The sequence below is a fragment of the Lolium perenne genome, chromosome 2, assembly GCF_019359855.2.
Source record: "Lolium perenne isolate Kyuss_39 chromosome 2, Kyuss_2.0, whole genome shotgun sequence".
Classification (NCBI taxonomy): domain Eukaryota; kingdom Viridiplantae; phylum Streptophyta; class Magnoliopsida; order Poales; family Poaceae; genus Lolium; species Lolium perenne.
The window spans coordinates 43,566,787-43,577,349 of NC_067245.2; the positions used below are offsets into that span (position 1 = coordinate 43,566,787).

At 45.2% G+C, this 10,563-nt stretch overlaps 1 protein-coding gene across 1 annotated transcript; it reads left to right on the top strand.

The window, feature by feature from the left end:
- LOC127331950 (peroxidase 2) lies at positions 1-1,441 on the top strand. Its single transcript, XM_051358184.2, has 2 exons — positions 1-336; positions 445-1,441. The coding sequence occupies exons 1-2, from the start codon at positions 46-48 to the stop codon at positions 1,237-1,239; spliced, it is 1,086 nt and encodes a 361-aa protein (XP_051214144.1). The 5' UTR covers positions 1-45; the 3' UTR covers positions 1,240-1,441.
- Positions 1,442-10,563: the final 9,122 nt, after the last annotated feature.

Genomic DNA, 10,563 nt, shown 5'->3' on the forward strand with positions numbered 1-10,563 from the left:
GCAAACACAAGGAGTAGTACCAAGCTGACCCGAGCAGGTAGGCATATGGCGCCCAAGCTTGCCGTTCTCGCCGTGCTCGCGTCTTTGCTCGGTGCCGTGTCCTGTGAATTCCTCTCAATCTATGACGGCTACGGCTTTCCACTACCGAATCCCAACCAGCCGTTTAAGCTCCCACCGGCTTCCCCTCCCAAGAACCCTCGCCCTGACCTCAAGGTCGGCTACTACGCCGACAAATGCCCCCAGGCTGAGGAGATCGTGAAAAGGGCCGTGAAGGAAGCCACCCCGGGCGAAAAGGCCGGGCTCATCCGCCTCTTCTTCCATGATTGCTTTGTCCAGGTACCACAAATTTTACTCAGTTCGTTTAGTATTCATATAGATGTGTGCATGCACGATAATTAGAGTAGCTGGCTCACAATGTTGCATGGACGGCGCGGTTCTCTTCAGGGCTGCGACGCCTCCGTCCTGCTGGAAGGCCCAGACACGGAGAGGACGGCTTTCCCCAACCTAAGCCTGCGCGGGTTCAACATTATCGAGAAGGCAAAGGCTGCCCTTGAGGTGGAATGCAAGGGCATCGTCTCCTGCGCCGACATCGTCGCCTTCGCCGGGCGCGACGCCAGCTATAGCCTGAGCGACCGCAAAATCAACTACCAGGTGCCGGCCGGCCGCTACGACGGCAAAGTATCACGCGCCAACGACACCTTCTTGAACCTGCCCCCACCCTTCGGCGACCTCAAGACGATCACAGACATGTTCGCTGCAAAGGGGCTCGATCAGACGGATATGCTCGTGCTCTCTGGTGCGCACTCCATCGGCCGCTCGGCCTGCGGCTCCTTCGCCAACTCCTTCTCCAACCGTTTGCTGCCTGACAACTCCAGCACGGCCATGAACCGCACGCTCGCCGACCAACTGAACACGACATGCACTGCGAACAGCATAAATGTGCCGCAGGATTACGAGACCGCCAACGAGTTGGACCACCAGTACTACAAGAACGTGCAGGAACACAATGTGCTCTTCACCTCCGATGCGGTACTGCTGGAGTCACCGGAGACCAAGGTCTTGGTGGATTCATTTGCCCGTGACCCTTTCTTTTTGTCGGATATTATTCCAATTGGCCGAAACCCCTGGTACGATGCATTCGCTAAAGCCATGGTGAAGATGGGAAACTGGGAGGTGAAGAACAGCACCGTGGGCGAGATCAGGCAATTCTGCGGGAAGGTCAATGACAAGACCTATTAAGGCCCTATCCACACCCGTTGATCATCAACCCATCTTTATGGAGAGTAACGTTTTCCTAGTATACGGTTTTCGGTTAACTTTTCTTGTTTACTTTCAATGAAGGCTTTGTACCTTCGTTTATTTTGTACCGTGCGTCCTAATACCACCATTCATGTATCATCTTTATTCATTTTTTATTTGATATGATAATTCACTGCTATTGGACTTCTTTTTTGCACTGAATTTTGGCAACTACGCCAATTTTCCTTACCCAGAATATGTGGTACAGTCAAACCGTACGGTCGTGGATTACTGTACCACATGATGCTAAAACTCTCGTCTTTTTTTTTTGTTAATATACAGGCATCATTTTATCGTACGAACTTTGATTGTGGTGTTATTTGACTGGTTGGATTTGTATGGTTGAAGGCAACAACACCGTTGAAAAATATCACCTTTTCACTCTTTAAATGGCTAAGTCAGGGTGTCTGTATCTCCTCCGTATATAACCTTTTTCGGTTTCTTTCTTCGTGATTTGTTGATAAATATTCAAAACACCGACACACACAAAAACGTGGAAACCGGATAAAAAAAATAATAAAACTACTAATTGTTCAAAACTCACATAAAAATGAATGAAAACACGTAATCATGCATAATAAACTTAATATTTGCTAGATGGAGCATGTAACGAGAGACATTTTATAATGAAATAATATGCTTAAAACACCATATAGAATCGACACATCAGCTTACTATTCTTCAGAGTTTATTAGACGTGCCAATAAGTATAAAAGTCACTAGGTAACTTCCTTGTAAGAGAAATAATTACGTAACTTCAGTTGAAATCTCCAAGAAATTACATATACGGTTTTCAAGCTAACTTGCATGAGATAGCCTATGCTTCCTTATATCATCTATACAATCTTTGTATTCTGTATTAAACCTTCGAACTATGCTGAACTTTACCACGATCAATAAACACGGAGCACCCAGCAAAACGACACTAACCCAGATGCTAGTTGTGTGGAAACAAGGTCAACATTAATTCGAGTGGCCAGTTAAAATATAAGAACTCAATTCGAGTGACCAGTTAAAATATAAGAACTCAATAGGGTACCCATTTCTTTTCTTCTCCCTATCACAAACTATTGGTCGTGGTAAAATTGTGTTTAAATCTTTCCCGAGGTTGCCTCCTCCCATTCCATCGACGTGTAGCCTCTTCGCCTTCCTCCCACGTGCCACGCGTCGCCGACGAGTCGGCTTCTTCGGCTGGCCTACATAAAGCCTCCCGCCGCTACAGTATCGGCACCCACCATCATTACGATAGACAAGCACCTCACTACGTCATGGTTCGCACCAAGAAGACCGCCTGGCTTTTCTGCATCGCACAGTACCCGCAGGCGAACCGCCGCCGTGTACAACAGGAGACACCGGTGGTGGAGCAAGCGCCTCCAAGAGGCTCCGCTGGCAGAGCAAGCGCCTCTTGTGGTGGAGGAGGAGCACTTCGGCTGGTCCTCCTCCGATGATGAAGGCGGAAGAAATCTGGAGGACAATGAAGATGTAGCTATTGCGAGTGATAAAGATGAGTCGCCACAAGCTACAGTGGTGGGCTAATATTTTTTGTTTCAATCCAAAAATATTACGCAGATTCACAGTTTTCCGAAAATAATACAGTGTCGGCCTTCGGAACACCGACAGGACTGGTGGGTCACTAGTTGGCCGATTGCCTCATGTCGTTTACGAGGTGGCTGATCAGGTCCTGGCAGGCTTGCCCACCGCCGTCGAGAATCAAATCAGTCAAGTAATTAGCTTATAGTTAGCCGATAGGACTAAGACCTACTTCTTTGGACTTATGCTTATGGAGAAGCCAGCTTATGGTTTGCGGTGGGGAAAAACTCAAGTGAGGAAAAAGCTCGTTAAAGTTGTTCTCCCCTTCATTTGGGCTTATGAAATTTAATGTATCAAGTTGTGCATTGTCCATAATGCCCTTGATATGGTATATGTTCGAGATAAGTGAAAATACCATATGTCAGGACATTTTCTATGCCTACGTCTGATGTGCTGATTTATTGGATATATATGTCGTGCCTTCATGCTGAAAATTTTCAAGGGGGGTATTTTCTTCTTCAGCTAGCTATTACAAATGATGTGTTTGCATCTTGTACTAATCAACACATTAAAAAACGAGAGAGGAGGGTACCACGAACAGAAAGAAAGGAAACATACGCTGGGGTGGGATTTTGTTTTTGCTCCAGCACGGGCTGAATCGAGGAAAACACTTCGTCGCGCTAGCTAGGTGCAGTCTCGAGGTAATATCAGGAGCGAACAGGGGCTACAACAGATACCGCTTCGATTTTTCTTGGAGAATCTTGGGAAGCTGCCCTTTCCTAGTTTCTCTTGGCAGCCAAATTTACAGTACGCGGAGGCCCAACGGTGGGGACAAGCCGCCCAGAAATTTTCAGTTCTTTTAGGCTTTCTCATAAGCCAAAAAGTAGTGGCCTAAACCGTAACTGATTTGCACGTGGAAATTATCAGTTACATTTTAGTTATAATTGAAAAAAATCCCGGTTACCACCTGTTTGTAACTAAAAGATGACAGTTGCAACACTATTTGCAATGGAAGAAAATCTCAGTTACAATCACACTTGCAACTAAAAAAATATTTCAGTTACAACTCTAGTTACAGATCCATTTGTTACCGAAAAATCTTAGTTGCTACCTTGTTTCCGACTGCAGAAAATGTTAGTTGCAAGCTTAGTTACAAGCTCACTCCAACTAAAAAACCTCTTAAAGAAGTGAGCCTAGCTCATTCGGTTAGGGAAGTGGATGTACAACCCAGCCACCCAGGTTCAAGTTCCCACGGACGTTGAATTGGGTTCTTATTATTTAAAAAAAACACTGTAGAGGCTTCCCCTACCGTATTCCTTTCAAAAAAAAACTAAAAAACCTCAGTTGTAACTTCACTTGAATCTGTAAAACTAAAAATCACAGTTACAATCCAATTACAACTAATGTGCAAGTTGTTAAACCTTGTAATCAGAGTTTGTATAGAGTTTGTGTATGCCACATGTGGGGCTTTTCCACACATATATTAACATGTAACCCGGCCCAGGGAGAGGGCACGGTTCCAACCTTAGGACTTTGACATGGTATCAGAGCTGCCTCCTCCCACCTCGTAAGCGCAGCTGTCGCATCCACAACCCACCCGCCGGTGAAGGACCCGAAAACAAACAGCACAACCAGAAAAACCTGCTCCGATCGCCTCACGCCATCGAGAGTTTCAGACAAATCCGCTCCGATCGCCCTCTGCGGTCGTGAGCTAAAAACCCTAGATCAAACAGACACACAACCTAGCCTGGTCGCCTTCTGTCGCCGCGCTCGATCATGTCTGCCTCGACTTCTTCACCACTGGCGGCCGCCGCTGCAGCGACTCTGCTTGCCGCTCTTGGTTCGCCGCCGTCGGAAAAACTGTCGCGGGACAATCATGTGTTCTGGAAGATACAGGTGCTGCCGACGTTCCACTGTGCGCAGGCTATGGGGATCCTTGACAGATCTTATCCCGCACCACCTGAAACAAAAGAGATTGAAGATAAAGATAAAAAGAAGATCCAAGTTCTGAGCCGGGCCTATGTTGTCTGGTTTGCTCGGGATCAAGCACTGATGAGCTACCTGGTTAAATCTCTTGATCAAGATCTCTTGGCTCAGATGATCGGATTGCAGCATGCTCATCAAATTTGGTCGACAATTCAGAGCTTGTTTGCATCACAATCTCGAGCTCGTGTGAACTTTTTGCGTTGTGCATTGATCAACACCAAGAAACAGGATATGTCGGCTCGTCAGTACATTGCCACGATGCAAGGTTTTGTCCAAGAACTTGCTGCCGCCGGAAAAACTATTGATCAAGATGAACTGAAGGGCTATATTCTTGGCGGCCTGGATGATGATCGCTACACACCCTTTGTCACATCGATTAATGCAAATCCTACCACTACCTGTGTTAATATGTGCTCGCAGCTTCAAGCCTTTGATGATCGCCAGACCGCCCTTTCACTGTCTGGCCAGAGTGGTACTGGTTTTCAGAGCAGCGCAAACACTGCCACGCATGGTGGTGGTGGTGGTTCTTTTCAGCGCTGAGATGACAATGTCCCTTCCTGACGTGATGATTACCAACGTCATGATGACCGTGGCTACAGATCGGCAAGATGACAGATATGGCGGTGGTGGTGGCTACCGCCGAGATGACAGAGATGGCTACCGCCGGGATGATAGAGATGGCTACAATAGGCGAGATGAGACACGGGATGATAGGCAATATCGTGATCGCCGTGATGATCGGGGGTATAATATGCGCGATGACAGAGACATGCAGTGCAGTGATGGAGGTGGTCGTGGTGGCGGCCGTGGCCATGGTCGTGGACGTACACCTACTCGCTTTGTTGACACCACCTGCCAGATTTGCACGAAGTTTGGGCACCCTGCACGTGATTGTTGGTGGCGTTATTCTGATCCTGATGATGATGATGATGAGGATCGCCCTCGCAATGAGAAGGGCGCATATGGAGTTGATACCAACTGGTATATGGACACTGGTGCTACAGATCACATCACGGGACAACTAAATAAGCTGCACACGCATGACAACTATAAGGGCCGTGATCAAGTTCACAATGTTAGTGGTACAGGTATGGCAATACAGCATATTGGCCATTCAACATTACATACCCCTCATAGATCATTGCATCTGAATAATATTCTCCATGTTCCTTGTGCCACTAAAAAATTGTTATCAGCTCATAGAATTACCTTAAACAATAATGATTTTGTTGAAATTCACCCTTTATTATTTTTGATAAAGGATCGGGCCACCAATAAAATTCTGTTTAAGGGTCCTTGTCATGATGGCCTCTACCCCCTTGTGCCCATCTCCAATGTTGCTGAACCCCACAAGCATGCCTTCATCACCATCAAGCCGTCTTCATCCACATGGCATCGTCGTCTAGGACATCCATCATCCTTTATTGTCAACAAGTGCTTTGGAAGAATAATTTAGCATACACCCCGGAAATAAATCCATATGTGTGTGATCTTTGTCAGCAAGCAAAGAGTCATCAATTACCATATCATGTTTCCATTAGTGTGTCTACCGTTCCTTTAGAACAAGTGTTTCTGATGTATGGGGTCCTGCTCCAGCCTCTGTTGGAAAACATCAGTATTATGTCAGCTTCATTGATGATTATAGTAAGTTTACATGGATTTCTTTGCTGAAAAAGAGATGTGATTTGTACCAAGTTTTTCTCAATTTTCAGCAGCTTGTTGAACGAAAATTCAATAGAAAAATTGTTACTATGCAAACTGACTGGGGTGGTGAATATGAAAAACTCCATGATTTCTTCAAATAGTAGGCATTACTCATCATGTCTCTTGTCCACATGCTCACCAACAAAATGGTTCTGCTGAACGCAAGCACAAACATATTGTTGAGGTTGGTCTTGCTCTTCTAGCAAATGCTTCCATGCCCCTCAAGTTCTGGGATGAATCTTTTCTTACTTTCCTCAGAAATTTACTGCCTACAAAAGTTCTTGATCTCATGTCTCCAGCTGAAAAATTACTTGATGTCAAGCCGAACTATGATACCCTTCGTATCTTTGGTTGTGCCTGCTGGCCTAACCTTTGCCCATACAATAAACACAAGCTTTCTTTCTGATCAAAACAGTTTGTTTTTCTTGGCTATAGTCCTCTACATAACGGTGTCAAGTGTCTTGATGTCTCCACTGGTCGTATTTACATATCTCGTGATGTAGTATTTGATGAGAATATTTTTCCCTTCAAGTATCTTCATCCCAATGCCGGTGCACAACTTAGAGCTGAAATCCTTTTACTATCTAACACTTTGTCATCGCATGCACATGAGGGAGTAACTATTGATGATCATATGCATATTGTCCCTGTTACTAATGCTCTGCAAGTTCCTGGTGATAGTACAGCAAATGCAGGTTCAAATTCTGAAGATTCTGGTGAAAATTTGAATCAAAACGGTGCACAAACAAGAAATCTGGAGACAGGACAAAACATCACTGAATGCCAAGCCGATTCCCCTGCCAGGAGATACTTCTTGGATCTGCAGCCCAGATCCGCGCCGACTGTCGCGCCTGGTCCTGGCCGTTCTCTGCCTGCCACGCCTCCGTCCACAGCCGACAGCGTGGGGGGCCATCCACGTGCACCTGCTGCGCGCACGGGAGAACGCGGCGTCTCCACCTCGTCGCATGTGCACCATGATGGCAGCAATGATGGCCCTACCAGCCCTGCCTACAGCGGCAGTTCGAGCCCATGGAATCTTCGCCAGCCTCTCCTAGCTCGCCACCTGTACAAGAAAATGAAGCAGAAAATGTCAATGCAGAAAATGCCAACGCACAAAATGACAATGCGGAATTCAATGCTGATCCAGATTCAGATGCTGATGACATTTCTCCTGCTGGTTCTGTTGCAAACACAGACTCCGGCGGAGATCCTTCACCTGAACCACCGCGACCTCGTACTAGGCTTCAAAGAGGTATCCGCAAACCTCGTCGATATACTGATGGAACTATTCGGTATGGCATGTTTGATAGTCTAGCGGAGGCACTTGGAGATGAAAAATGGCGACATGCAATGAATGAAGAACACACAACACTCATGCAAAATAAAACCTGGCACTTAGTACCTCCAGACTCCACTAAGAATCTCATTGGTTGCAAGTGGGTTTATGTTGGAGATATGCCCAAGAGGCAATAATAAAGTGGTTATTATAATATCTTTGTGTTTATGATAAATATTTGCATATCATGCTATAATTGTATTAACCGAAACATTGATACATGTGTGTTATGTAAACAACAAGGAGTCCCTAGTAAGCCTCTTGTATAACTAGCTTGTTGATTAATAGATGATCATGGTTTCGTGATCATGAACATTGGATGTTATTAATAACAAGGTTATGTCATTAATTGAATGATATAATGGACACACACCCAAATGAGCGTGGCATAAGATCAAGTCATTAAGTTCAATTTGCTATAAGCTTTCGATACATAGTTGTCTTAGTCCTTCGACCATGAGATCATGTAAATCACTTACACCGGAAGGGTACTTTGATTACATCAAACGCCATTGCGTAAATGGGTGGTTATAAAGATGGGATTAAGTATTTGGAAAGTGTGAGTTGAGGCATATGGATCAATAGTGGGATTTGTCCATCCTGATGACGGATAGATATACTCTGGGCCCTCTCGGTGGAATGTCGTCTGATTAGCTTGCAAGCATATGATTTGATCATAAGAGATGATATACCGCGGTACGAGTAAAGAGTACTTGTCAGTAACGAGGTTGAACAAGGTATGGAGATACCGATGATCAAACCTCGGATAAGTAAAATATCGTGTGACAAAGGGAAATTGACATCGTATGTATATGGTTCATTCGATCACATAGTTCATCGTTGAATATGTAGGAGTCATTACGGATCTCCAGGTCCCGCTGATGATTATTGATCGGAGAGGAGTCTCGGTCATGTCTGCACATTCTCGAACCGTAGGGTGACACACTTAAGGTTGCGATGTTGCTAGGGGTAGTTTTGGGATTAAAGAAATAGTTTTGAAGAGTTGCGGAATTGTTCCGGGAAGATGATTAATAATTTATTAATTAATTGAATTAGTAAATATTAATATATATTTATTTAATAGAAATAAATATAAGACTAAAAGTAGTCTATGAGTAGTTTTGTTAATGGGCCAATTTAGTAGCTCATGTAGACAGACTATTAAAGAAAAGAAGGAAAAGAAAAAAAAAAGAGGTGGCCGGGCTGAGCCGGCCGGTGCTCTCACGAGCGCCAGGCCAAGGCCTTAGCCTTGAGCCACGCTGTGAGTGCCTTGGGCCATCCATGCAAGCAAGCAAAGGCTAAGGCATCGTTTGCCTGTACGGCCGGCCGATCGATCCGATCGATCGATTGCTTGTAAAATCGGCAAAACATGGTTTGCTTGGCTTGCACGCAATTGGCTGATCGTGGGCGCCTATAAAAGGATAGGCGCGTACGGTACAATCAGATTTTTTGTGTGCTGCAGCTTTGCTCCGTTTGCTTCTCCTTCTGCCTAGTTTCTTCCACCCAACGCGAACAGGCGAAGCCCTGTCCGTGCAAACTCTCCACCACCACCACACCGTCGTGCTGCTGGAATAGATCCATCTACCACATCTCCCCGCTTGCTGGAACAAGGAGGAGGTGTCTTCATCGAGCTGTACGTGTGACCGAGTACGGAGGTGCTGCCCGTTTGCAGCGCCGGAGGGATCGTCATCGCGATCTTGAGATCGGCAAGTGTACGACTACATCACCCACGAGATCCGATCTCGTTTCCGCTTAGCGATCTACAAGGGTATGTGGATCCAACCTTTCTCGTTGCTTCAATCTAGTAGATTAGATCTTGATGTTTTTCCATAGATTGGATCTTGGATTTATTCGTCTTTGCGGTAGGAAATTTTTTGCTTTCTATGCTACGAACCCCATCAGTGGTATCAGAGCCATGTCTATGCATAGATCTGTTGCACGAGTAGAACACAATGGTTTTGTGGGTGGTGATGCTCTTGTTGCTTTAGTTTGTGTACTTTGCTTCTTGCGGGATGGTGGGATGAAGCGGCCCGGGCTAACCTTACATGACCGCGTCTCATGAGACTTGCTCCACGCTTGACATGCAACTTGTATTGCATAAGTGGCTTTGCGGGTGTCTGTCTCTCCCACCATAGTGAAGATTGTAATTTGCACTTCTATTGTCAACACTAGTATCACCGTTGTGGTTCATGTTCGTAGGTAGATTGGATCTTACTTGAAAACCCTAAACCACGTAAAATATGCGAACCAAATTAGAGCCGTCTAACTTGTTTTTGCAGGGTTTGGTGATGTGATATGGCCATGATGTGATGATGATTATATTTGATGTATGAGATGTTCATTATTGTATTATGGCAACCGGCAGGAGCCTAATGGTTGTCTTTAATTTTTGTTAAAGACCTGCGTGTCTATTCATCATGTAATAGCTTTATTTCAAGTAGTTGTTATAGTAGCTATAAGTGATGGACAACCATGAAGCGGCGCCACTGACCTTGACGCCATGCTGGTGATGATGGAGATCATGTCCGTGCTCTGGAGATGGAGATCAAAAGCACAAAGAAGAAAGGCCATATCATATCACACATTATGAATTGCATGTGATGTTAATCCTTTTATGCATCTTATTTTGCTTAGATCGCGACGGTAGCATTATAAGATGATCCCTCTCACTAAATATCAAGATAATAAAGTGTTCCTCCTTAGTATGC